Source organism: Lagopus leucura, unplaced genomic scaffold (assembly GCF_019238085.1).
Source record: "Lagopus leucura isolate 7727_CA_CO unplaced genomic scaffold, USGS_WTPT01 Super-Scaffold_100029, whole genome shotgun sequence".
Lineage (NCBI taxonomy): Eukaryota > Metazoa > Chordata > Aves > Galliformes > Phasianidae > Lagopus > Lagopus leucura.
In genome coordinates this window covers 4671965-4699322 of record NW_024962280.1, presented here as the reverse complement: position 1 = coordinate 4699322, position 27358 = coordinate 4671965, and the positions used below count along the sequence as shown (strand labels likewise).

The 27358-nt window shown below is 42.9% G+C and overlaps 1 protein-coding gene across 1 annotated transcript in view; it reads left to right on the top strand.

The window, feature by feature from the left end:
• SPATA16 (spermatogenesis associated 16) overlaps positions 1 to 21467 on the top strand; it is an 87380-nt gene extending 65913 nt beyond the window's left edge. The window contains exons 8-12 of the mRNA XM_042881041.1: positions 416 to 562; positions 772 to 884; positions 6991 to 7155; positions 11178 to 11261; positions 21267 to 21467. Coding sequence (XP_042736975.1) covers positions 416 to 562; positions 772 to 884; positions 6991 to 7155; positions 11178 to 11261; positions 21267 to 21467 — 710 coding nt within the window. The remainder of the gene's footprint in view (positions 1 to 415; positions 563 to 771; positions 885 to 6990; positions 7156 to 11177; positions 11262 to 21266) is intronic.
• The last annotated feature ends 5891 nt before the right edge of the window (positions 21468 to 27358 follow it).

Here is a 27358-nt window from a genome sequence, read left to right as displayed (position 1 = left end):
GTAAAAGCACAAAGCTGTAGGAAATGAAGCTTCCTAAATTCAGCAAACAACTTCAGCTTGTTTTGCAGTTAAAAAATAAGGATGTTACATTTAATGGAATGTTGAGTTACTAATGCTTTGGATGATCAGCATTGAAAAACACGTAAACAGAAAGAGCAAACTCTATCTAATGCATCAGCAAAAAGCAAGCTGTGGGTGGGAAAGTTTGCAAAGCATTGAATTTCAGAACCACCTTGCAGCTGGAGGGGATTTTGGGGGTAATCTTCATTTTGGCAAGCCTTCTGGATTACATTTAATTCCTTCTTACACTCCCTACTTTTTCTTTTAACAAAAACAAACAAACAAACAAAAAAAACCTTTCCATTGCAGCTGAAAAGAAACGTGACTGGAAATTATCTTCATTCTCATATTCCAGATCCTCGTGGACTTCATATTTTGCCACAGACGACAGACTGGTCTTCCTCCCCTCCCCAGCAGTACTTACTCACTCTGGGTTTCAGAAACAAACAAATTGGAAAAATCTTGGAAAAGCTGACAAGTAGAAAGCTGCCAATCTTTTCAGGTACGCCAACTTGTTTAATAGCTGTCATAGCTCACGAGTGACCTCCTCAATCCCTTCCTGAGCGATGGGAGCAGGGCTCTGGTCCCAATTCTCTGTGCCTGCATCCCTGCCTCCATCAGCCTCTCCCCCATTCCAGTTTACCCATAGATCCTCTATCCAAAACGTACACAAATAAACACAGCACGCACGGTTGTGATTTCATTTCCTAGACTGCAAAGCACCTTTCAGTCCAATCCCAGAGGAAGAATTGAGAAGACAGTGGGAGACCATTGGGAAACAGATCATGCCAGTCATGGATTTTATGAGAAGCACCAAATTAACTGTGCGTACAACCTTCCCTTACTGCTTTGCTTTGTGTGTGTCAGTGCATAGGAACAGCACGTGCTTTTTGGTGGGCAATCCGTTCTGCGCATCCTCCTCTGGCCAGCAATGCTCAGCAAACTGCAGTAGAAACAGAGTTCAGTTGGGGTCTAGATACTTTTTAAAAGTAGCCCTAATTGTTTAAGTGCATCCAGTTTAAAATTACTTTGCATTTGATTTTCTCAAATCTTTTTGTCCAATTATATAATATTCCTACTCCACACAACCACCAAAATTACTGTGCATTTAATACCCACAGTACTCTACACATATCACAAGGCTCTCCATTAAGAGTTAATAATCACTACTTGAAGTATTTCTAGTGATTTAGATCTTGATCTCTACGTAATAAAGTATGTGAAATAACCTTCAAATCTGTTACAAACATATTGAAGGTATAGTAGTTAATTCTAGCCCATACTTTCTGCAATAATGTACACAGCTTTTTAGCACCATGGCTTCTGATTAGCACAAAAGGTCAAAAATCAAATTTGCATGTAGACTAGACTGTTTTAATTCAATTCTGAAATTATTCTCCTGAAAATAAGTGGAAGAAGCCTCTCCTCCACAGATTGTAAATGCTAATGTTAACGTTTTTTCCCTAGCAATAACCGTTTTTCAGTTTTCTGTGTGTTGCAGGAATCAGAGCCATTTCCTCATCAAGGGTGTCTCAGCAAATCACAGGATTTATATTCTTAGGTTTTGATACCAGATAGGAGGTTGACAAAAAAAAAAAAAAAAAACCCTGCTACTTAGCAACCCATAGCAAGGAAGAAACATTAGTTGGGTATTTGGGGAATCTGCCTCTCATTTAATCTCAGAGAGCTGCTGCTGAAACAACATAAGTGCTTGAACTCATAGGCTTAGCGGGAGGTGAAGGTGCTCAGTGCTGTGCCAAAACGGGCACTCAACGCATTGCTGTGGCCTGAGGGTGTGCAGCCCCAGGAAACACACAGCTGCTGCTTCCCTGTTCCTTCCCAAAGCCACGGGCTGCTTCTTCTGGCTGACCAAGGCCCTGGAGACTGGCAGGCAGGCTGATAGGAGAGGCATCTTTGCAGAAGTGAAATAGCTGTTATTGCTGCGTGCTTCCAACAGCCACAAATCCAGAAGTACAAACAGATGGAGGGTTGGACGCCAGCACAGAATAAAACCCCGCACCTTCTCACAGCCCCAGTGCAACTCCAGGGTCTGGTCAGTTGGTTTTTGACCTTTTTTGACTCTTTTGTCATGATGCTGAGCTTTCAGAGGCAAGGTTCTAGCGTTGCAGCTATTCATTTTCTACTTATCAGAAAGGGAAAAATTTTAAACTGGGAATATCTTTTGGATTCCCTCTGATCACCCCATTCTATAAGAGAATTTGCACCAGTGAGTCTATGAGCAGTCACCAGGGCATCAGTATGGAACCTTTAATGGAGGGGGGAAAAACCCCAGGACAGAAGGACTTATTGCTGAGTTAGAACAACCAGCTGCCAATGCTGCACCCATTATTGGTACAAACACATTCACTACCTCTTCAGCTTTTATAGCAATCAATAATCCGGGCAAGACAGAACCTCTGACCCAAAGAGCAACTGACAGAGCGAATTATACCTGATAACACAGACAGGCACAGAGCCAGAGCTGATCTGCTGCTGGTGATTAAAATCTCTGCGGGCCTGGCAAAGACTTGGCCACCTTTGTTTCCTTGACAGTATTCCAAAATCCTCTTCAAGCTAGAATTACAATTCCACCTGCCATCCATTACATCCAAACAGAACTGAGGACTTCTGTGAGACAAACTTTGGATACAAGCATTAGCTTTACAACTTGCTTTAAGACAATAAAGGAAGATACTTATTTTTAATAGCACACAGGAACAAGGAAGAAAAGATTCCTTCATTTGCAAATGCAAATGTGCACTCCATGCTTGTCCTAATACAGTTTTTTTCTACCAAAGCATCTCAGTGCTGAATAAGAGCTTATTAAGCAATGGCAACACACTCGATACCAGTTCTGCCAGCTCCCTTTTGCAGCTCCACAGCTTACAGTTAATTATACGATTTGTACACGCACGACTGTTGGTGAGACATGAAGCTAATGATTAAAAAAGCAGAGCGTTTCTCATTTGCCTTCTCATCTTCATAAAGAACAGCCGGTCCCATTCAGCTCGGAGGGATATTTGTGTGCTGCAAAGCAAGAGGCAGAAGGGACGGTGCAGCAGCCTGGTCCCATGTGCTGTCGTTGCTGCTGGTGGCAAACTCCACAGCCCTCAACGACCCACAGGTTATTTTATTTCCCTTAAACAGCTGTATCAGTCAGACTTCCACCTGCTCACATCACAACCCAGATTACCGGTGCTGACAAGCAGTTACTCTATCAAGTGGTTTTACTGGGCTCATTCTCGCTGCTTTGTACACAGCCTTTCTCCCACGTCAGTGGTACATAATGCTGCTTTATAGGAGAAATAGAAGGGCCAGCGGGGCTTGTTAGACTGCTCACATCATATGGGTGAGCAAAACCTGCCGTAAGATTCACAGCACGATGGGCACATGTACAGATCTTTCTTGTCTTTTTTTTTTTTTTAATAGAGGTAAAGCATTCACTCAAATTTCAGCACAAACATTTTCTGGAGCATACCAAGGGCATTAGAGAAATATAATGACAGATTTTTCTGCCTGTTATTTCAACACACTCGTAACCATTTGCGAAACATATTTTCTTTCTGATTTTGAGCTGAAGAATAGCAGTGTGGACACCACAACGATCAGGAACTAGCAAGGGGCACCACAGACCTTTGCAAAGTTGGCGCACTTAGGGCCGATGGATATGAGATCCCCAGCTGACCAGCCTCTTCACTTTGTTGTAGCACTCCCGGCACTCAGCAATTCAGATTTATACGCAGAAGTAGCAGAAGGGATGACTCCTATCTTGTGCACAGAGAAAAACAAGAAGAAGGGCTCCATCCCTGGATTCTCAGTACCTGAAGGAACACATCACTAAAGGAGCAGACTCTTTTCCACTGAAGTGTCTATTAATGCTTGCTCTTTGCTTAACCTTCACTGCACCTACCTGAGCTGGTTTCATCTCCATCTGATTGCTTGGCCACTTTATTATGTTTTTTACTGCAGCTTATAGCCCCTTGAATCCTGCTATCCTTCATATAATTCTCATCATGTGGTTCTGTTCCCTGTGGGTTTTTTTCTCCTGCCAGCAGCAGTTATTTACTTTCTCTTTCTGCATTTTTCATTGTCACTGAAACACCACCTCTAAGTTCAACCTCCTCAAATCCTTTTTTTTTTTTTTTTTTAACTCCACTGTGAGTTATTTATTTATTTCCTACCTACTATAAACTTAAATAGCACTGCTATGTCCATGTTGGCACAGATGCCCAATTTGTGTCCCATAGCTACGTGACATGCTTTAATATTTTTCTGAAGAATCAAGCAGAGAAAAAATTGCTTTCTATCTGCTTTTACTTTCTGAGTCATTTGAGAAGCTCCCCAACAGACACAGCATGGTGAGAGAGGATTCTTACCTGCTTTTGCAGCTGACGCTCGATAGACTCATTTCTTGGTGCTTGCACAAAAAGGTTTTGGGTGGTTTTCAAGAATAGCAGAAAAAAACCTTTTGCTGCACTTACAGTGCTGTGTGACTATTTCTCATTGATAAGAGCTCTTGTTAATTGATTGCTTCTCCTTATTTCAGTGCTCACAGCTGTATCTGGTTACACAGCCATGTGGCCATCACACACCAATGAATAGGTGGAGATGAGGCTCCTCTGTCCCTTTTAAAACCATAGAATCAATAAGGTTGGCAAAGACCTCTAAGATCATCTTGTCCAACTATCCACCTACCACCAATATTGCCCACTGACCATGTCACTAAGTATTGCCTCCGCCTCCAGGGATGGTGACTTCCTATATAGCCCATTCCAATGCATCACCCCTCTTTCAGAGAAGTTTCTCCTAATATCCAACCAGAACCTCCCCTGGCACAACTGGAAGGAACTTTTGTTTCTTGCTCTATTGCCATACTAACTAGATGGTGTCAGACTTAATTTTGCATATCAGAGATCACAGAAATTTTTTTCCTTGCTGATGGCTTCATCAATCCTAGACCAGGCCCCCAGAAAGGGGCTTTTCAAGTAAAATAAATATTTGTCAGCAGGTTGTCCTGGTTTGTGCTCTTAGAGGTGGGCCAGTAGAAGTTCATCAGAAGGTAGGACTGGTAAGCTCTGCTGGCTCCCCAAGGCAAATCACATATCTTGCTCTTGAGTAAAATCCATCTTAGTTGGGTTTTCTACCCTTGCTGAAACATATTGAAGATCTTCAACCGGAATTATAAAGAGGCTTAATTGCCACCCCAGTCTTTCTTGTACCTATTTATACACAATGGTCCTTCTGTTATCATCATTTTTTATCTCCCTCCTTCACTTTTCCATTGTTTACACTCTTTACAATTTATCCCTCCATTATATTTATTGAGAAGAATAATAAGCTCTTAGCACTTCTATTAATAGACCAATCACCTCACTTCCCTCCAGAGTTATCTCCTAACGTGCTGGCACCTCTGCTCAGTGATACTTGGGTCCAAATTAACCTCTCCAAACACAGCTGACTGGAGCTAACTGCAATTCTCAGAGAACTGCTGGCCAGAGTTCCTCTTCCTTGTGCAGTGCCTGATGCTGATGGAAATACCCATTCATTGGCTCAGCTCTTCCTTTCTCAGTTGATTTCATTATCTGGAATTCCTACATTATAGCTGGATTCCTGATATTGCTCTCTAATGTCTTTTATTTTATCTTTCTCTACGATCATCCTATAAATTACATTGAAAGGAGTAAAACTAACTATACCAGGACTATTCATATTTTTTTCTAGGGTTGAAAGGAAACTAAGCTTTTTTTCTTACAGATTCCTACAAGATGTTTAGAAAACGAGAAGAGCATCTCTACTAAATTCTTAGATGCTATGTAAAAATTATACAATTGTAGAATCATTAATGCTGGAAAAGACCACTAAGATCATCTAGTCCAACCATAGAGTTGGACCACTTGATGCACCCTCTGGGCAAACTTCTGCAAAACCAAAATCAAGATTGAAAGACCAAGACTCCTTGTCAAGAAAAGTTAATTTAAAAATAAACCCAAATAAATTTGTTTCAAAACTTCACTCTGCCCAATACACAGTGGGACCTAGAGACAGCTATCTGGGAAGCAAAGCGTATGGGAATGGCAGCATCAGCACGCCGCCATATGGAACTGCCAGAACAAAGGTCTGCTAAAAATACTGGAAGTGGTTCTGAAAATCTATGCCAATGCTTGTAATTTCAAGCTCTTAAATACATTCACAAGCCTGATTAGATGAATGGAAATTTTGCTCAGAATGGCTGAGTATACAGATATGCAATGGCTACATTTTGTCAAGAATCTAGGCCAAATTGCTTTTGAAAATCTCAGTAGGGTGTTCATTTGCATTTTTGGCAACAGAACGCTTTTGAAAATATGGTAGTAAGGCTGCCATCCATCAAACATTTCAGCAAACGATAAGATTTTTTGCAAGCACTTGGCACTCTATCCACATGCTTTTAATTTGCCACGTGCCTGAAGGATCAGAGACCACCTCCACAGGTGTTAGCGCCTCAAGGTTGTGCGTTCAAAAACTGTGGATTTCCCCAGCCTGCAAACAAACCATAGGCTCAGACATGGCATGGCTTCCTCAATCTCTTCACTGAAATTTTAAAAGCAATCCATAGCAGTCAGATAATATTTAACAGAGGGGATTATGGAAAAGCCATTTCCAAATGAGAAAATTGCATTCATGTTTGTTATCTGCTCTCTCTCCTTCATATATATTATGACTACATATTTATTTTTCTAGTACTACTAGAGAGATTGTGAAAAGAAAGTATTTTTCTCCTCTATAAGATTGTCAGAAGCATTATCTTAAAGGTGCTGGATGCCATATTGTTTATGGTATTACCAGTGCAAATATATATATATGGTGATAAGCCACAAGGCATCAGACTAAAAGGATGAGTGTGCTTTCCACAGCTCCCACCTAACCCTCTTGCTTTCCCTGAGAGAACAGGACAATGTCTGTGCGTGTTCACGTGCGATAGAGAAGTTGCATTACGCCAGCATCCTTGGCCGGCTGCAGCAAGTCACGGAGCAGTCCCAGGTGATTAATCAAGCGATGGCTGAGCTAGCATCCATCCCTTATCTGCAGGACATCAGTCAGCAGGATGCTGAACTGGTGAGCATTCATTTCTAATCCTTATTTTGGCTTTTGCAGAGAGGGGAGGGCCGGGGCAAAGCGCAGTGCTGCAGTTTTCTCAGGGGGTCATTTTTCTGAATGTGTGGACCTGACATAGCTTTAAAATCCTGCTGCAATGCCTTGTCAGAGGTGCTAATCACCTGCAAGGATGACTTTTACAGAACCAGCATGACTCATCCGTAGGCATATTTTTAAAACCTCTTCTTTTCTCCCAAACCTGCCCAAATCAGCCTGGGAAAATGATTGCAATTATTCCGATTGTGCTACACTGAGACACCTAACATCAGGAGCCATCTGCACCAACAGGCCAGATCTGCTTAAACCAGAGGAGAGGAGACAAGATACTCCCAATCCCAGCTCTGTCCCACATGTAAATGCAGCCCAGTTTTGGAGATCTAACTATGGTCTGCTGAAAACCCTTGGGCTTCCCAAAGGCAGCCCATGGGGATCCACCTGCAGCCATACAGGGCTTCTGAGCACTGCAGAATGAAGATTTCTCAATCCCCCTTTTGCTGCAGGGACCAGCAGCAACCTGCGGCCACAGGAGGTGGACTGCAGACAAGAGGCAGCAGCACAACACAGAGCTGTGTTCCTACAAGATATTCTCAATTTGAATCAAGTTTGCTAGTATTAAACCTCAGCCAGCCCACATTTCAAGGCCAACTAAAGGCTCTGGAGTTATTGGTACATAATTCAGTGAAAGGCTTTCTCCAGGCTGCAATATTTTCAGTACATCCCCATCTAGGCACAGGCTATTACACTGCTGCCTGTATCTTGGAGTGCAGCTCTTGCATGCCTGGGAACATTTTGGGGAAAGGTTTCAGACCATCTCCAAGGGCTCCAGTCCCCCAGAGCAGGGCTGGGCCCCTCCTGCAGGATCTAAGTGACAGGGCAGAAATCCTTCAGCAAAACCCCTGTACTTTGTTTACAGAGCCCAGGGTGAAAATGACTCCTAAAAGACAAAGGCAGAGAATCTCTACCAGCTCTTCTATCCTAAGCATTAAAATACATCAATTCAGCATTCGCTTTTTTTTTTTTTCTCTTTATCCTGTCATCTTCCTGTAAACTGTATCTGTATGTGCAATTGGAGGCTTAGATGCTTTGTAGCCAGAATATTTTAGGAAACTTCAGGCTCCACAGCATCAAGGCACAGGGCTTCAAGCACAAACGTGCAGAGCCACTTTACTGTGGAGTAATTAATGGTCTTCGCCTCTCCTGGTGGCACCGGCCTGCATGTCACAGCTCCTCTGGTGCCATTAGCAGCTGCTTGTCTGATTACATCACAACCGAATCATAGAATGGCTTGGAAGAGACCTTAAAGCCCACTCAGTCCCAATCCCTGCTGTGGACTGGCTGCCTGCACCAGCTCCGGCTGCCCACGGCCCATCCAACCTGTCTGGTGCACCTCCAGGGATGGGCACCCACAGTTCTCCGGACACCACTCTCCAAACAAAAAAATTTCCCCCTAATGTCTAACCTTAATCTCCCCTATTTAAATTTTGAACTGTTCTCTCTCGTCCTCTCGCTATCTGCCCCGCTGTAAAAAGTTGCTCTCCATCTTGGTTCTATCTGGGTGCTCTGAGTGCCCATGGCCACGGGGACAGGATGGCAGCACCCACAGCCTCCACCTGCACCTCACTCCTCTGCACCTTCCTAGGAGATATCTATGTACTTTTAAAGATATTTTTCCATGAAGAATACTCAGCAGGCCGAATTCTAATCTCACTTGTGCCAATAAAAATTTAAAGTAATTCCTCTGAGGTCATTCTGACTTTGCATTGGTAAAATGGAGAAGCGGTTTTGTGACCAAGGAAGGCAGTTAAATTGTGTGGCTGGAAAATGCTAAAGATGTCAAATGTTTATTATCACACACAGTATAAGTTGCATAAAGCTTAAAACATGCTGAATTTATAACAGTGCAATTTGCACTGATCCAGCAAGGATCCCAAAGGCATTTCAGTTATAAACTCTTCTCTGTAAATGTCTTCCTGTAACTAAATAAATAGAGTCCTAATCTATAGCACAGAGAATTTCAGCTGAGGCCCTTTTAGATGAGTATTTATTCACAGACCCCAGGAGAATAAAGATCTCAGTTAACTCAAACAGTTGAACAGAAAGGAGGAAAAACCCCAAACAAAATTCATACAAGGTTTACGATTTCACTGTCATCCTATTTGTAGATGATAAATCAAGATGAATGCTTGTTTAAAAAAAGAAAGAAAGAAAGAAAGAAAGAAAAAAAAAAAAAAAAAAAAGTCCATTTAAAATCAAATGAGGACAAGATATTAAAATACAGCATTTTTTCCTTGGAGGGGATTTTCCAAAAAAGAGCAGCTCTGGGAGAATTACTGAGGTTTGCCAACTGTCCCCTCCTGTCACATTCACATTTTCTCTACCAGCAAAGCCAGTGACAAACTTTGAGTGATGAAAACGAACCCGAGCAGATCCTGGGCCCTTTCCACCAGGACACCCATCATTCACCCAACTTCAATGGCCACTTTTCTCAGTTTCCCTTCTTGCCCAAATCAGTGGGCAATGGGATGGGGATGGTTCCAAACAGCCATTTCAGTTACAAACCCTGGCCATCCTGCCCTTCCCTGCCTGGTTCCACTCTAACACAGGATTTGTGCTTTGTCCCTTCTGCCCTTAATACCCTTAATCTGTGAGTTGTGTCTATTCCGGAATCATAGAAGGAGATTATCTGTCATAAAAGTATTCTGATGGAAAATTCCTGACAGCTTCTTGACTCCAGAGTCAGAGGCAGAAATTTGCAGTTTTGTTTTTCATGAATCCTGATGCATAACTTGAAAACGTGTTTTTTGTGTTTTTGTTTTTTTTTTTTAATCAGACATTTGGGCCAATGAAATGAACTTAATGGCTGCACAAGCACCACAAAAGGCTAGAACCAACCCTCATACGTTAACCTAGAGGTTTGAAAGACACCTGCATCCTCTGTCCAGCACTGGGATGCAAAGAGGGAATCTTAACTCCACAAATCAGAATGCGAAGCTGAAGTGAATACAAGTCCATTCCCTGAATCTCAAGGCAGCACATTTGTAACTCACTCAGATAAACCTAAACACTGATATTTTGAGTTTCATCTCCTCCTGTGCTCACATCAGACCGCTGCCTGTCTTGGTACAGCAGGAAGAGTCAATTTCTGTATGAATGCTCACACTCTGTTATTATCATCCAGTCTGTCTAAACTTGTGATGAGCAGCAAATATGGGAAGTCACCACCAACAACTAAGCATTTTGGAATAAATCTAACAGGGCAGACTCACACCTCTGATTTGAGAGCACCCAAAGCATTTTCTAGTGCACGGGAAAGGAATGGGCTGAGGCAATACTGCAACAAACCTGAACTTTAGCCTTCCCTCTAAGCACAGATTAGCAAGTATTTTCCTACAGCTTCTTTCCACAGTTTACACTAGAAATTGCCAGCCTTGTTTTTATGGTGTGCTGTGCTGAATGATGGGGAGGAGGAAGGGTCTGCAAAGAAAGAGGATAGTAAAAGAAGGGGAAATGAGCTAGATACTTCCAGCTACAGTAAAAGCATCTCAGCTTTAGTGTTGTCCTCTTGTGCAGTTTTACATGCTGCCCTAAATTATGATGCATTAGCCTTGGGAGAAAATGCTAAAAAGCATTCATGTACGACACAGAATGTCTCAGACAGCAGAGAATGAAATATGGAACCTCTATTCTTTACAGCCCAAGTCTTCCTTTACCAAGTATAAACATTTACCACATATATTTAAGCCGTATAGGCTTAAATACAAATTTTCCAGAGGTTTTTTTTTCCTATTGTTAAGTATTTTACATCCACAATAATACAGCTTAATGGCTGAAGCAAAGACGAGGTGGCGATGCTCATTGTGTGAAAGATGAGTAATAAAATCATCAGCGTACAAATGATTTTTTAATAAGGTTTTAATCTGTGTATTTAGAGAAGTTATTTCTGTGCGAATTCCACACTGATAATTTTTATCTTGGTGCCACAGCTGCAGTCGTTAATGGCAGATGCCATGGACACCCTTGAAGGAAGAAGGAGCGATAAAGAACGTGTGTGGAATGAAATCGAGAAGGTAAAAACCTGCAGCAAAGGGCAGAGGAGCATACTGCTCCTCGGGGAGTAAATGCCCACCTGAGCCAGAGCTGCTCACACAGCAGGAAGGGAAGTGGGTGCCATCTGAAAGCCAACGCATGCCTCAAAATTTCCTAGCTCTCCGGCACTGCATGCTAATACATATTCATTTCTTGCTTTCACCCCGTTGCTGATCTTTGGCCACGTTAATAGTCTCATGCAATTAGTTAATGAAAAGAAACCCGCATGGCTTGTTTTAGGCTGGTAATTGTCATTCTCTTCTATCTTTGTTGTACGAGGTACTGCGTTAATTGTCTGGGGCGAGCTGTGGGGGAACAAAATTCATCCGGACAAATGAGGTCCCTGAGTGGAGCACAAATGAGGCTTTGGCATGTGAGACAGAACAGCCATGTGAGCCTCTCTGAGGCTCTGCACTGCAACCGGGCAAGGCAATTTTTGCAGGATTTGTCAAGTGTGTTGGCTCTCTGCGCAGATGAATTCGACCCCATGTAATGAATAATAGGTCGGGTTGGGATGTAAGAGAAGCATCTTGTATTTGCACAGAGCCCTTCAAACCAAAGCAATTCGCTCTGGGCATTCAACACCATTGACATTTGGCCCCTCCCGTGAACAGGGATGGCAGTGTGTCACCAGGAAGGGAAAATGTTGCCATCAGGTCACAGCATCATTCTGGCACACATTCAGCAGCTCCATCGGGTCTGGGATGCATATTCACCCCACAGTGCGATGGGAGGACAGAGGGTTGCAATGTTGGTGCTGACAGTTCTAAACGTTGTCCCAGGGCTTGCAGACAGGTCTCAGCATTACATCAGCACTCATAAGGCAAGGAGGGCTGACAGAGGTGTCTAAAATAACGGGGGCAGAGGGAGTAGGGCCTCTCAGAGCCACTTGGATTAAAGCTCCAGCCCTCAGATAGGTGGCTCGTAACAGAGTTCCCAAACTACTGAATATTTGCAGAAAGCAACCAAGGCGCACACATTGAAAATTGAGAAACACCTGGGTTTCATCTCTTTGGAATGTTCACGAGGTTGTTTAAAAAACAACCACCACCAAACATTAAATATTCACATTGGCTTTGCATCACACCAGGATATTCTCTAAATCTCTCGCACCTGCCAGCAGATTGTGTGAGAAGCCTTTGCAATGCAAACGTTGGGTGCAATACACAATCATATACATTTATCAATTACAAATTTTGATTACAAATTACAATTCTATTTTCTGCTCTATATAATCAACGTTCACATGAACACAAAGAGTCGATGACATACTGACAAATAACTTATTCCTTGCCCTTCTTTGGCAGTTTTTCCTCCATTCATAGACAACAGACCTGAGTATTAGATAAAAAGTTTTCCAAGTTTTTTTCCAAAATTTGGGATTTTAGACAAGTTTAGGTGCCAGATTTTCACAACTTTGAATGATCACAGAGAAAAGGCTGTGGTTGAAAGTTAGACTGAGTTCATAGAAATGAAAAAATGTATGAAAGACTCGTTAAATGCTATTGGTGGTACTGAAAGTTTTTCCACATATTCCAAGAGGCTGGCTACTATCTCAGTATAAATTCAGTAAAACATCTTATTTTTTCCCTTTTGGTGCATTTATACTGCTTTATATACATCCTTTCTTTTTCTCTGGATACTTCAATCTTCAATATAATCTTAACCAAAAAATCAAGCTAACATTTAAAAATGGACAGGCATCCCAAATTACACCACACAAAGCTGTGCATGCGTCTATATTTAGGAATAAAATTTGCTCCATGCCTGAAAATCTGCTCTCTGCCATTTTAAAATGCGGTGCTCCAAAATTTGTTTGCATTGAGAACATAATTTTGCATTTCATTTTTGACAGCTTGAATAACTGTGTCTGATTTGGGGCATCCTGTTTCAAGCAGAACTTAATGTTTGTTTCGTAATCTTTTTCTGTATTATTTCAGGACGTCATCAAATATGTCTCTTCCACTTTTCTCCAACATTTCATTTCAGTATATTTGGTGTATTCCTAGAGAAACTGTCTTTTTTAATGGAGGAGGCAGAAAAGCACACATGGGGCTTGGTTCTTGGTTGGGGACAGGTTTTATGATGCATCATTTAAATCAGCTCTAATTAAGAAAGTCACACCAGCTTAAAGGACCTTAGCAGATTGTTACAAAGAGGGACTAAATCAGAGGACTTAAGCCACTGTCCAGCAGTTCTCTTGGCCCATCACGAGCCATTGGCTGTAGGCACCTCCAAAGAGGCTTCTCATAGATCCAGTTAAAGACAGTTATTTGTATTTTTGCTATTGAACTAATTTACATATATTGGAAAGTGAAAAGGAACATAAAGGAGTTAGGAGACAATCAGCTATAAATGCAGAACTTGGAGAAGCTGACAGTTACGCTACCACCAGTGAAGTTTGGCTGTAGCAATAGAAACAGCTGTTGCACCTAATGAAAGCACACACAGTTTTTCTCTAACGCAGAAGAATTATATCCGTGCTTATTTTCCAAATGGTTAAAGGGTCTGTCAGAACTGCCATTACAAACCACTGCTTTCAGAGCTTTATATTCCAGAGTCGGCCATAAAAAGTCATTCAGGCTGAAATCTGACATAGCCGGGCACAAAGCTCAACATCCGAACACTTCTCCCTTTGTCACAGCGGAGGGCTTATCAAATTAGTTTGAAATTAATCTGAGCAATTTTGAACTTACAGGACTGGCAAAGCGGTAACGCATCCATAGCTTCAAGTGTTTTGGGCGCTGCGCCACTCACCCGATTCACTGACAAATGTATGTTTTTAAGCTCAATAATTTTTCAGATGGGCTTATTATTTTCGGAAGCATTAAGTACAAAGGCAAGAAAAACGACGCAGCAATTAGCTAGACAAAGGAGAACTGCACCGCTGGGAGCGCTCCTCTCTCAGTACTACCGGGCTGCAGACTCCAGCCACAGGACCTGGCTGGAGCGCACAGGTGAAGGACCCTCCTCCTACAGAGACTAAACTGCGCTGCTCAGGGGTCCTTGAGGAACAGAAAGGAAACGTGGGCTGGGTCAGGCTCTCCAAATCCCTATTCTCTGGGATTGTACAGAGGGAAATCCCCCTTGGGGAATTTCTGGGGAATCCCCCTTGATGTGTGTGAGCTCGGATATTGCCAGCTCCCATGGGATGGAGCAGCAGCCCCCATGCCCTCACACACACACCATGCATCAGCAATTCAGGGAAATCCACACGGCCGGAGGTAAGGCCCACGATCAAGCTTGGCACTGAATAATTCAAGGAATCAGGTCCTCTAATCAGGACTTTATAGCAGCTGTGGAAACGTGGAGAGGTTTATGATATCTGAGATAAACAAAGGGGCAGGAAGACCCCTCCTTTCCTCCAGAAAGCCTTCTCTTTTCTGCGATTTTCAAAGAGAAGTATTATGAGGGATTGCTTTCCTGCCTCATAAGAATGAATTCTATGAATTCATTAATAAAGCCTCACAATATTACAATGAGAGGCATTTCATTAAATAAATACTTTAGAGCCCATCAACTGTAAACTTCTGACATCCAAAGAGAGGAGAGCCAAATAGGGCAGCAGGTGCCAATATGGTTGTGCTTCTCTGAAGATAATAACGCAATTCTACTTCTCCATTTAGCCCCTAGGCTTTCATAGTGGTTTCATAGGATCCTCTTAACATCATTTGAACAGCCAAAGGACAGGCAGGAGCTGGCAAATAAACACTTCTACATGTGAGACACTTCATAAAACCTTCACATCGGAGTTTACCTCAAGGGCATCACATACTTTGCAATGTAGATAAGTTATTATGCCCATCATTTGCTGAGCTCAGTGGAATGCCTGTTTCATAAATCTGAAAACAGTGCAAACATGGATGAGTGAATAAAAGAACAGATGTAACTTACATAAGGATAAGTACGTAACAAAAACGGCACTAATAGATGTGAATATGAAATGAAGTAAAATTAGCCTAACATTATGTAATCTTTTAGCCAGGCACAGAGATCTCAGTGGTTGACCTCTGCTTACTACACCTCTGCCTTTTGTGGCAGCAGGGGAAACCTATCTTGTGACCTGTGCTCTTAATTGAAAACCAAGCCATGGAAAAGGGCCACAGACTTGCCAGGCACTCAGTCAGCCAGAGAAGCAAGGAGGGAGATTCACACTATGTTGATGGAAAGCAGACACACTGCTGAATAGTACTCAGCTGGCTAGTGCAATTGGGTGCATATGACTTGGCAAGTTTCATTTCAGGAATGCACGGATCCACTGCAAAAAGGCAGGGGGAATCAAAGGATGGCTAAGGATAAAAGAAGCAGGTTTTCAGGGAGAGGAATGGAATTCTAATTTGTAGTGTGTAGTAAAGAGAGGAAAGTGCAAATAGAAGAGGAAAATGATGTTAGAGGTGCTGATATGAGTAGGCTGAAAGTGAAGGAAACAAAGAGCAGAGCAACCAGGTTGAGGTGCTAAATTTTGATTAGAGTTGGCCAAAGGTTGGCTTCGTGCTAAGTTTAGAGAAAACATATTAAAACATTCTGCAAAGGATGACCTTAGAATTATGACAGCCTGGAAAGCCACAAGAAATAACTATGGCTAAGAGGTTTTTAACCTGGCACTGAGAGAAATTTTCAAGCCAGGCAGAGAAAGTCAGGAGAGTGTGTGAATAGAAAATGAGAACTCCCCTGCTGTATGGGAGGTGATACAAAGGAAATGTCCACAACCAAATTCCCATTAGTAAATGCAGCACCTCTGTGGGGACAGTGAAAGCACAGTGACATTTGCAGAGCTATTTCTATAAGAAAGAGGTGACAATGGAGTTCAGGAGTTAACAGTACTCCTGGTCCCTAAAATCAGCTCCTAGACTTGTTAGTCTCTGGCTCCTTGCTTCTCACACACAAGAGATGCGAAGATGCCGCACTGGTGTGGACCCCAGTTATACTGGAAGGAAATAACACATTTAGGAATCACACACTGAACATCTCCCAGCCAGAGCAAGGACAGCAATGCAGTCTAAAACCAGGGGACGTGAATACTAAGAAACAGAGAGCTTTTGGGCATACAAGGCTTTGCTCAGCTCTGATGCACATCTGGGAAGTTTCAAGTTCGCAGTTCTACACCTGTCTGTTTTTTCCAGACAAATTAGTTGGCCTAATACCATATATCACTTATGATTCTGAGGCCATCACAGCTGCAATAGAAGTACTCATAATGCTACTGGGAAAGAGTGTTTTGTTATGAGAAAGGCTTTGATCTATTCCACCAAGCCATAGGGTGAGATAAGTCACCGGGATAATTTTAAATACCAGTAAATACGGCAATTGAGCAGTAAATGTCTCAAACATCAGAATAATGTAGATGGTTGCAGCTGCCTGGCTGCTAAATCACAGGCAATTCTGGGCATTAACAGTCCCTGTGTAGGGATTTAGATAAATATTTCCCCAGCCCTTGCTAATCATGCTGTCACTTATAAATGAGCAGCCAGTTTACCTGCTGCCCTCTGCTAGAGAAGGTCTCCAGCCCTATAAACACTTGCCACCAGGTATTGTTACTGCTGTGAAAAACAGCATGAGTCAACAGGATGGTTCACAGCAAACAGTGAGCTGGACAGGGATGTCAGAAGGACTGGTAAAGTACCAACCAACCATCTCCGTTGTAAGGTTCTTAGCCAATGTAATTCTTTACTGGCATCAATATTGTCTTCTTCACTTCCTCACCAACACTCTTTCCTCCATCTGCCAACTAGCTTTATTGGTAGGAACAACTTGGGATTTTGTTTGTATTTTGCATCAGGATTTTAAAAGTTTGGATGTTCGGGCAGAAAAGGGACCATACACAGATGCATCCACCTAACACATACTTCTGGAGTTTTATACTTCACAGATTCTGCTTACTGTTTATCCACCTACATTCTCTTCTAAACTGTTATTTTCCGATGTGAGTTCATCCTCATGGGATCTCAGCTCCTTCATTTGTGTTGCTCTGAACTCTTTAGCAGCTACTATCACTGATATTTTAAAAAACACAAGCCAGTTTGCAATAAGCCCTGGCACTTCCTTTGGGTCATCAGTAAGCCATCAAACATGAACATCTGTTCTTTGGAACAGCCCCCTTACTGCAAGTTTGACAAGTTCCATGACATCTGTGGCCCACCAGGACTTGGACAAAGCCACCCTGTGTGATGGATGGTGCCTACATGTGCTCTTTTCATAGCTAGTGCATATCACCTAACTAGGAACCATACGTGGGATGCCTTATCCAGGGAAGGAAAGGCAAAGAACATACCAGCATTGTACATATTTCAGAGCAAAACCAGACACATTTGGGCAAATTGAGAAGTTACAGTGGGGTGTTAGCAGAACAGCAGCGGGTGCTTCAGAAGAAGAGGTGGGAACTCCTCAGGAAGTCCTGCTCGGCAGAGCAAGTTGGGCTCAGTGCCCTCCTGAAGTCCCTTGTAATGAAATCTGATGGAGAGCAAGAGTGCCAGCTCCATCCCTGGGCAAAGGGGATGCAACCTGCAGAAAGGCAGGGTCAGAAATATTTCATGTGCATTGCTCCTTTGATTCACAATGATTTTGTGGACCCGTGTAATATCACTGTCAAATCTTCCCGTGGGCCTGGATCAGACCCTAATCCCTTTGAAAGCTGTACCTTGCCTCGCCTTGCCTGACAAGACCCTACCTTCACTTGCCTGTCAGTTAAACTAGAAGATCTTAGCATTCTTTTCCAACCTTAATCATTCCATGACCCTCTGCAGTTCATCCCCAGATCTGTATTTTCCCCGCAGCCACGAACTGCATGAGACCAATGTTCTAAAAATATAAAGTATCTACACATTCTGCTCAATCTTTGAGAACAATGTAAAACCATTTCGGCTAAGAATGAACTGATCACCTCAGTACCTGCATGGGCCACAGATCTTTTTCTCTTCCCAACAAACTCTGAACTGAGCAGAGTAATGGACTTGTAGCACATCCAGGTACTTCTGGTGCACTAATTATGCTTTTCACCTTCTCACCCTGCACCAGTACAAAAAATACCTTCAAGTGCAGCACGGAGGAAAGGCAGACTCAACCCATCTCATCCAGCTGCTTTTCTCTGAGAATGACAGAGCTGAGAAACTCTTCTGAGGCAACAACAGTAGTAAATGTCCTACTGTGAATGAAGCCATAGAAAGGTTGGAAGGGATCTTAAAGATCATCTTGTTCTTGATCTCTGCCACTGGCAGGTTTGCCATCTTCTAGAATCGGCTGCCCAGAGCCCATCCATGGCCTTAAGCACCTCCAGGGATGGGGCAACCACAGCTCTCTGGGCAGCAGTTCCAGGACCTCACCACCCTCCCAATAATAAATCTCTGCTCTTTTAATTGAAAGCCATTTCCCCTCGTCCCATCACTATCAGACCTCCTGCTTGTAATCTCTCTTCAAGTACCAGAAGGTTGCAATGAGGTCTCCCCTGTGCCTCCTCCAAGCTGAATAAGCCCAGCTCCCCCAGACTCGCTTTGTAAGAGAGGTGCTCCAGCCCTCTGATCTTCTTCATCGCCCACCTCTAACAGCTCTGAGGCAGCCCTGTAGGGCTCCTTACAGGGTGAGCTTTGGCAGTGCTTTACCCTGTATAGTGACACTTGACCCTGTAGAAAGGCTAAAGGTTCAGCTACACAGCCTTGGGCTCAGCAACCTCTGTGCTTGGGAACAGATCTAAAGCCTTTCCAAATCTGCTTCCCTATACCAGTCACGTTTGGGCTGGCTGTGACGTATGTCCTTCTGCATATTCTCCTCCACACAGATTCCTTTTAAAAGGCTTATAGGGGAAAAAAAAAAAACTTAAAAAATGAAGCTATTGATTTTAAAAATTAGCATTTCCCCCTGAGAGCCCCAGAGGTGGCTCACCAGTGCCAAGCAGCAGCAGAGTGGGCACAGGGAGGTTTTAAATCAAGGCAAAAAGGCAGGACATAATGCTTCCAATTTACTTCCTTAAAATGAAAGGTGCAAGCTAAAAAGCCATGAATAAGCACTACTGAACACTGCAGCCACCAAAAAGGCATTTTTAAGCCACCCCCTTTCCTCCTTTATCTTGTCAAGAGACTGTATTTTCATTGTGTTTGCATGGTAATTTAAATCATGGCAGAGCTCAGAGCATACAGCGTAATTGTAAGTCAGCGAGGGTTTGAATGTCATCACTGCTGTGCAAATAACATCATCAGCTCTTCAGCTGTGTCAGTAGCATTGCAATTATGTAAGCAACTATTATTTCCATCCCTGATATGCCATATTAGGACTTATTTGGGGTGCTGGAGCTGACAGGTATTCTGTAAACACGAGAAGCACATGCCAGAACTGAGCTGTGAAGAAGCACCAGTGCACTCTGGGCTCAGGGGGTGTCCCCAGTGCTGGATGGCCCTAATGGAGCAGTGGGACATCACTCGTTCCCTGGTACCTCCCACTTCCCTTCCTCTTAACACCTTTCATGCTCTCTTAGACACAAGCCCTCCCCCCAACATCTAATGGGTTCCTTATAATCACAGAGGAAAGTCACAGAGACATTTTAATTCGGTCTGTTGCAGAACAGCCTTGGGGGTTTGGTTGTTTGTAGAATGGCTGAGTCCTCAGACCAGAGCTTGGCACGGAGTGATTTGTCTTTCTCAGCGTTCCTGCCTGCTCCTGGCAGATCAGTGATGGCCTGAGCTTTTATTTCAGCTCCTTAAGAATGAGCCCAGCATAACGATGCCTTCCCCTAATCCACTGTGCTCACACATCACAGCAGAGCCAGCCCTGACCTTGGAGTGCTCCCATTGCAAGGGCCTCACAGCACTAAAGGAGCAAACAACAAGCAAACAAGCACGTGCCCACCAGATTCTTCTGTAGGCTCCATAGGGAGGAGGAGGCAGAGCTCCTGAGCACCCCAAGGGGCAGAAGCAACTGTCCACAAGCTCCTCTGCTTGCTTAGCTTGCTCCCCACTGCATGCATGCCCCTCGTATCAGGGCTAAGGAACACCTTCACAGCAGCTCAATATAGGAAGAAACACAACACTGAGCCCTACTCAGATTAATTTGCAGCCAACGCTCAGCATTGTGACTAACAACACAAAGCTCCACCAAATGTGTGTCAGGATGACAGATTAGGACTTTTTTTTTTTAAGATTACAGCTTAAAATGCAATTGGAAGATTGATTCTTAGATCCCCACATTATATAAGTTCTGAGTGTAACTGAGTGCAAAGGGAGAGGGGTCTCATCTTCACCATACAGAAACAGTGCACATTGCAGCAGCCAACGAAGAGCTTGAATGGAGAGAGATAGCCAGGAAGTTATGAACAGCACCTATTTACAGAATACCTGCACACAGTACTATTAATGTGCATTTTTTACTATGGACATTCATTTTCGGTTTTGAAGACACCCCTGCAAGCTATTTGAATACTCTCTTTATTAGAATAATTATGTTTTTATTTGCGGGGGACAGGGAGGTCATCTCTCCTTTTACAGTGTTCTCCAGTGAATTATATTTCATGGGAAAACATATTTATTCAGAACTTCATTTTGATTTAATAGAAAAATTGTTCGTGCCATGGCACTGCAGAATACTCATTTTTCTCCATGTGTTGATTTTTGGCATATAAATGCCAGAAGCCTCTGTTCTCTTCCCTTATCAAGAAAGACTTGCCTGAGATTAATTTCCTCATCATCCTTTCCTTTTAAAGTGGCTGTTTTTCAATGCCATTTAAAGACAGAGTTGTGATAAATTCCCACATTCAATGTGCAGATTTCAATGAAAGAAGTCTATTCCACAGTAGTGAAGTAATTGAAATCCAAATGGAAAGGGACAAAAAAAAAAAAATGTATGAAATCACGTACCGTTCCTCCAGCCAATTGTACGGGGGTGCCTTCACGTGTTTTTTAATTTCTAATGACAATTAGCTCTGAAATAAACTAATTGCAAAAGTTTCTGACACTTTTCCATAGGGGAAGGGACATGGTTCTAACACTTCTTTGTAATTGCAGATTGCAATAATTGTAGACTTCATATACCAAACGGAGGACAGTTACTTGAAGAACAAAAAGCGGAGAGCAGCGAAGAGGGAGAGGAGGAAAATGAAGAAGCTTCAAAGTACAGAGCAACATCAGAGCCTGGGAAGTACAAAGCTGTCCCTCATCAGCCCTAAAGACATGGCCACACAGCCAACAAGAGAATTAGCACCGTAGATATCTGATGGATAGGTCAGCCCAAGCCACCTCTTCACTTAATGAGCCTTTCCCTCACTGTGGGGTACCTGGAGCAAGACACTCCTGCACTTCATTAGCCTTAACCAGCTGGAATAAACGTCCAGGCAAGGCTCAGTTCAAATAGCCTTATTTAAACAGTAACACCCAGCCGAGCGTTTTTCTCTCTACATATGTGAGGAAAAAGCTGGGGAGGGAGTCCAGTGGTTTGCACACATGCTTGGATGCAGCTGCAGAACGCTGGCTGGGGTTACAGCTCAGCTATCTGCTCGTTCAGCTGGGCACATCTGAGCAAAGGAAGAGAGCCCAACGTCACCCCTTGGTTGAAGACATGGAGTCCTTCGCTCTGCTCCGTGTGCTAAGGATGAATTTTCCTCCATTAGACAATAAAATTTAACTTTTACTTTATTTTATTAAAAGACTCACTTTTCAATAGGGATCGCCTTATCAGATGATGTTCAGCAGCATCCTGCAGTGATGCACACAGCCTCTCCTCAGGCTGGCATTTCCTTTTCATTTGCAGTGTTTACTTTGTAAGAAAAAAACCTCACTCTATCAAAATGGGATTCAGTTCCTTACACGTTCTTGTTCAAAAGTGACTTCAAAAGGCAGAAAGGAGGAATCCACTCGCCAGCACTCAGGCTTGATTAGAAATCCAGGACCTGAAAGGTATTTAATCACTTAATTAACCACTTAATGATCACAGATAAGAGTTTAAAACCTGCAGATTTTCAGCTGCCACAGACCATTTTCCTCAGCTCTCATAAATGAGTTTTAAAAACTAAGAAAGGACCAGCACAATCTCTGATGCTCCTTTGTTCACTACCAACAGGGTAAGCAAAAAACCTGAGAAAATCTGAGCTAGTTTAAGCTCCTTAAACATGTGGGACACAGAAATGAAGAGTTATTGCCCTTCGGAGACAGCATTATTTTGCTATGGAGTTGGTTTTGTCAGATGAAGTTTTATGACACGTAGTGGCAATCATCCATCTTTGATGAGCAGACACACACTAAATCAGAAAGACTGCTCCCCACGGATCATCAAGTCACAGTCAACACAGAGTTTGGTAAATCATGAGGCTCTTAAGCAAATATTCTTAATTTGATGTAATCCAGCTTACTATTCTGCAATATTTTATGCAAAATCATGCATTTTTACTTAGAATGGTGACAAAGAATGAAGTGCAATGAAAACTGGTTGTCTTTGTGAGGGGCTTTGTGAGAACCCCAGACCTGAGACACAGTGCAGCATTTCCCTTTCAGATAGCTGATAGTCAGGTAGGGCAGGAAAAAAGGTGTTGCAGAACAATTCATCACTGAGAGAGGGAGAAGCCATTGCCCAAATCAATCTGCAAGGTGTCTGAAACATCTGGGCCAACATCTGGCTACAGAGCCCTTTAGCCTCCAGAAAGCCACAGACTAACACAGTTGTCAAAAGAAATCAACTGTGAAACAACACGAAAGAAATATGAAAGAAGCCACTGTTGTGGAGAAGGGGGTTGCTGCTTTCCAGAAAAGCCACACTGAGGCCCAAGCCCAAATCTGCACGCAAGGCTTTTACTCAAGCACACGAGTAAGACCATTCCCCAGGAGCTCCACTTTCAGGTCACTTCTGTTCCAAAGGCTAGTTTCCAAATGAACGATGGGCATTTGTTTTCCTCCATCACATCCTTTTTTGGGTCACAAAGATGATTTATCTGTCAACAGCTACGTTCAGTGGCCCCAGGCAATTTTTGTCATCCATTCAATGGAACACAAAGAACACAGTACCAATTTAACGAGGAAAAAAAAAAAAAAGCATAAATATACTCTCCAAAATCTGCCTCATAAGTCTTTCACTTGCTGTTGCAATCAACACCTTGTAAATGCCAGAGTTTGTGCACCAAGCTCTAGAAGGGACAGTGAACACAAGCAGAGTGAAATCCTCCACGTATGGGGGAGTTCACTGTTTGGCTGTAGCCCTGTGACTCACAGGTCAGTCTTACACATTTTTCGCTTTCACTGTTCATGAGGTCTCTTTGGTCAAAGGGGTGCTCAGCTAAAAAACAGAAACAAATTAAATATACCACCAGTGGAAGACAACACCATTGGGTTGGACCAAACTAGAAGACACATGAATGGCACTCCCTGCTAGGCCTTACGTTAGCAGTCTGCTGTTGCTTCTCTCCCTTTGTAGTCAATCAGAAGGAGAACATAAAACAATTTTGAGCACCTCGGCCACGCTCCTGCCTCTGCTAGTGTCTGCCTCCAACTCCATGCCATGCCAAAAATGAAGGACAACACAACACTGGTGTCAATTTTTCCTTGGAAGTTGAACCTACAGACTGCAAACTCCTGAGAACAAGGAACACCTTACAGCCCTGTCTAGATCTTCCCTCTAGAAATTACCAGATAACACCAGTAAACCAAGCACCATTCAAGAAGAAGTATAACACTAAGAAATCTATACATCACTTGTTTAGCAATACAGAAGACACAGGAGAAGTATCAGGCACCAGACTACTTCCAAGACACAGAGCACAGCTAAAATTAGAAGGCAGATAGATATACACATACAGCACTGTACTTGCAGCCTAACTGAGGATCATGCAAAGGCAACTTGTTCCTTATTCAGGGTCTAGATGCGATCGTACAGCTTTAATCCCAAAGGACAGAACAACAGCAGGCTGCAGTTTTACATTTGCCCGACTGAACTACAATCGTTGTCACAAGAGCCAATTTCACGTTGGCTGTTTCTTGCTCTTGTTGCAATTCATCACGAGAAGACATGAGATCTAAGATACCTCAGCCAGGCTCAGCCCATGAATAATACAGCACATCGCTTCAACCTTTTCAGTTTGCTTTGTAGCGCGATTGGCCAACCATTGCTGTCCTCCTCTGTTAACCACCCCATTAACCTGAGAGGAAAAGGTGGAAGGGACGGACAATTAGCCCGCAGAATACTGAAAAGGTTAACACTGAGGCACACGGCCCTGGCTTTCTTCAGCTTTAATGGTATTAAGATTCTTTCCCTTCCTTTTTCAAAGCCTGCAGTGAAGAAAAAATAAGAAACCGCACAAGATGAACCTTTGTTCTCATTTCAGATTATAATCATGTAGTTCTTTTCAGATGTCACACTTGGACGATTCTAGTTTATGCGTGAATAAACTGAGAAGAATGTTTATTTTTACCCCTCTCAATATGGAGAATATTCAATTAGAGCAGTGAACTTTTGCTTTGAAGCTGGTCATTTTTGAGCAAAGGGAAATGGGAGATAAAACAGCTCCACATGGCCGCCTGCCTCCAGAAGGTCCCAACCGCGCTGCTGAGTGGGATGGGGATCCTCAGCAAGAGGGAACGGGGAATTGCCCCACGTGGGGGCTGCCCCCAGGATTCCCTTGGTCTGCCAGGGTGGGCAGACCTCACATTTCCCAGGTACATCCAGAAAATAAGGCACAGCGTGTCCTGGGGAAGTCTTGGAAGCGCCAGGTGAAAGCAGCTGTCCCACTTCCCAAAGCTTCCCATACACCTTTGCAAAAAAATCTTGCAACTTTTGTTTGGAAGATCACGCTATTACAAACAACAACTGCATGCATCAGCATCAGAAAATGTTTGCAGAAGCCTTGCAGCCCAAAAAGCCAATTTCAACATATCACATCACTTGCAAAGCTTTCCTCAGGGTGACCCTGCTGCGCCAGCCATGTTGACATGGGATCCTCCTCTTTGCACAGATACTACTTTGAGTTGCCAGTAATAGCAGTGATCCTAAATACCACTGGTGTGGGAAGTAGGGCAAAGAGGAGGGGATGTTTCCACTACCCATCAAAACTCCATGGCTTACATTTAGTACAGTTACAGGCTTGCAATAACACTGAGGCTTTCATTATTATCTCATAGTAATAATATAATCACTGCTTTGCTTAAGGAGAAGAGCGATATTCAGACAGGAAGAATCACTAACAAAGAAAAGAATGCTTTAAATTTTAAAAATGACTTTTGTGGTTTCTCTCTGTAATACATTTTAAGTCCGGAAGGGACCATTATGATCACCTACACCTACAACAATTTTTACACTTCTTGATCTATGGGATCTCCAGTAACGTACCACTTTTTAGCATTACTCTTTTGCATTATCTTTGTAAAACTTTCACAAACTATGTATAGAAATAGACACACACTTTGGGACATACCCCAAACTAAGAGATTAAAGGAGCACAATTTCCCTTCAGGGAAACAGTGATTCCTTTTAGGATAAAAGCTTTATGATATATTTGGAACAACGTTAGTGACAGAAATCAGCACAAAGAAAAGTTTATCAGGCTGAAGGTACCTTCAATGCATTGATTTGAAATTACCTGTAGCATCTTTAATGAGCCCTTAGTTAAAATCCTTCTTGGGTTTATGTCTTGAAGAGAACTAAGCATTTCAGCATTTAGTGAGAAAAGCGATAGCAGAGCTTGCTGGTTTACTGCCTGTCCATTACTCTACCCACTGCCACTCAGAACTAAAGGGAAAACATCACTGCAGGATGATCCCATTCTCTACAGCTCGTTTTTACAGTTCGCTATCACAGGTTAAAACACATCACTGATTAGCAGAGCAGTAATACTGTCAAGAAGCAGATTAAATTCTGGCCCCTTGAAAAGACAAATGAAGAGAAAGAAAAAGAAAGACAATTCATCAACACATTTGTTCCAGTGTTTGGGTGACCCAGAGAGTGCCTATGGCAGTGAATGAATTGTCCCCTACTGCAGATAAAGGACTAAAACACTCATTGTTCTGTGTGCTCCTAAATGAGGGCTTGGGCGACCTGTAAGAGAATGGAGTGCCAGGAAACATGCTGAGTTGTTATACTGTCTTCAACAGCTTCCCTCCAAAGCCTCTTTTACAAGCAACACAGCAGTAACTTTATTTTTGAAATATATTTATCCTCCACCATTGTTAAATGCACCCTAAGGATCTTTGTCTTCCAGAGGGATGAGACCATCAGCTTCCACATATCAACAAACAAGAAGGGAAAGCTTTTTTGGTAGGACAGAGAGCATCGCTTGTTATGGGGGTAAAAGCTGGAGGTGCAAAGAACCACATTCAGAACCACATTCTGCCATTTAATTAGTAATCAGCAACGATCTGTCAGTCAGAACTACTGTAATTCATGAACTGTTAAGTCAAAGCAGAAACGGCAAGTAATTAGACTGTCTCCATTAGAGCTTCACTAGCACTCACTCATACAGCAAGGGTTTCAATCTGAGGGAGAAATGGATGTGCAAAGCTCTTTAATATATTCAGCTTTTTAATTAGCAATCAGTGCTGATTTGCCAGCCATATCCAACTCTAACGCATAAGCCACTGAAACACAGGGAAAAGACAGATTTTCAGAATCAGTTACGCTTATATTTACATCCTCTCCAGGCTGAAGCTCAGAAGAAACTACTGAAATATCATCATTGCCACCACAGAGCAATAAGAGTCTACACTCCAAGGTAGCCAACAAGTTCCTGTCTGGGTGAAGACAGAGGCTGAATATTTATGACCACATCAGTGCTGAGAGGTAGTCAGCATCTCCCAGCACTAACAAACAAGCATTACCATTTTTAACTGTAAGTGAAACAAAACCTGCAAGAGCTCTGGTAACACAATTTATATTCCAGTCGATCCCATTTTAGAAGAATCCATAAACAGATTGATGGTACGCTTACCAGGCTGCTGCACTGTCCTCGATCTCTGGATGAAGAAAGGGAAAGCAGTAGTGGAAAAGAGATGGGAAGAAGTCATCCTCGGTCTGATCCTCACAGGTGACGGTGTGTAACACAGTGGAAAGCACAGCAACGACAGCAGCACAGTCCTAGGCCGCAGCACAGTCCTAGGCCGCAGCACAGTCCTAGGCCGCAGCA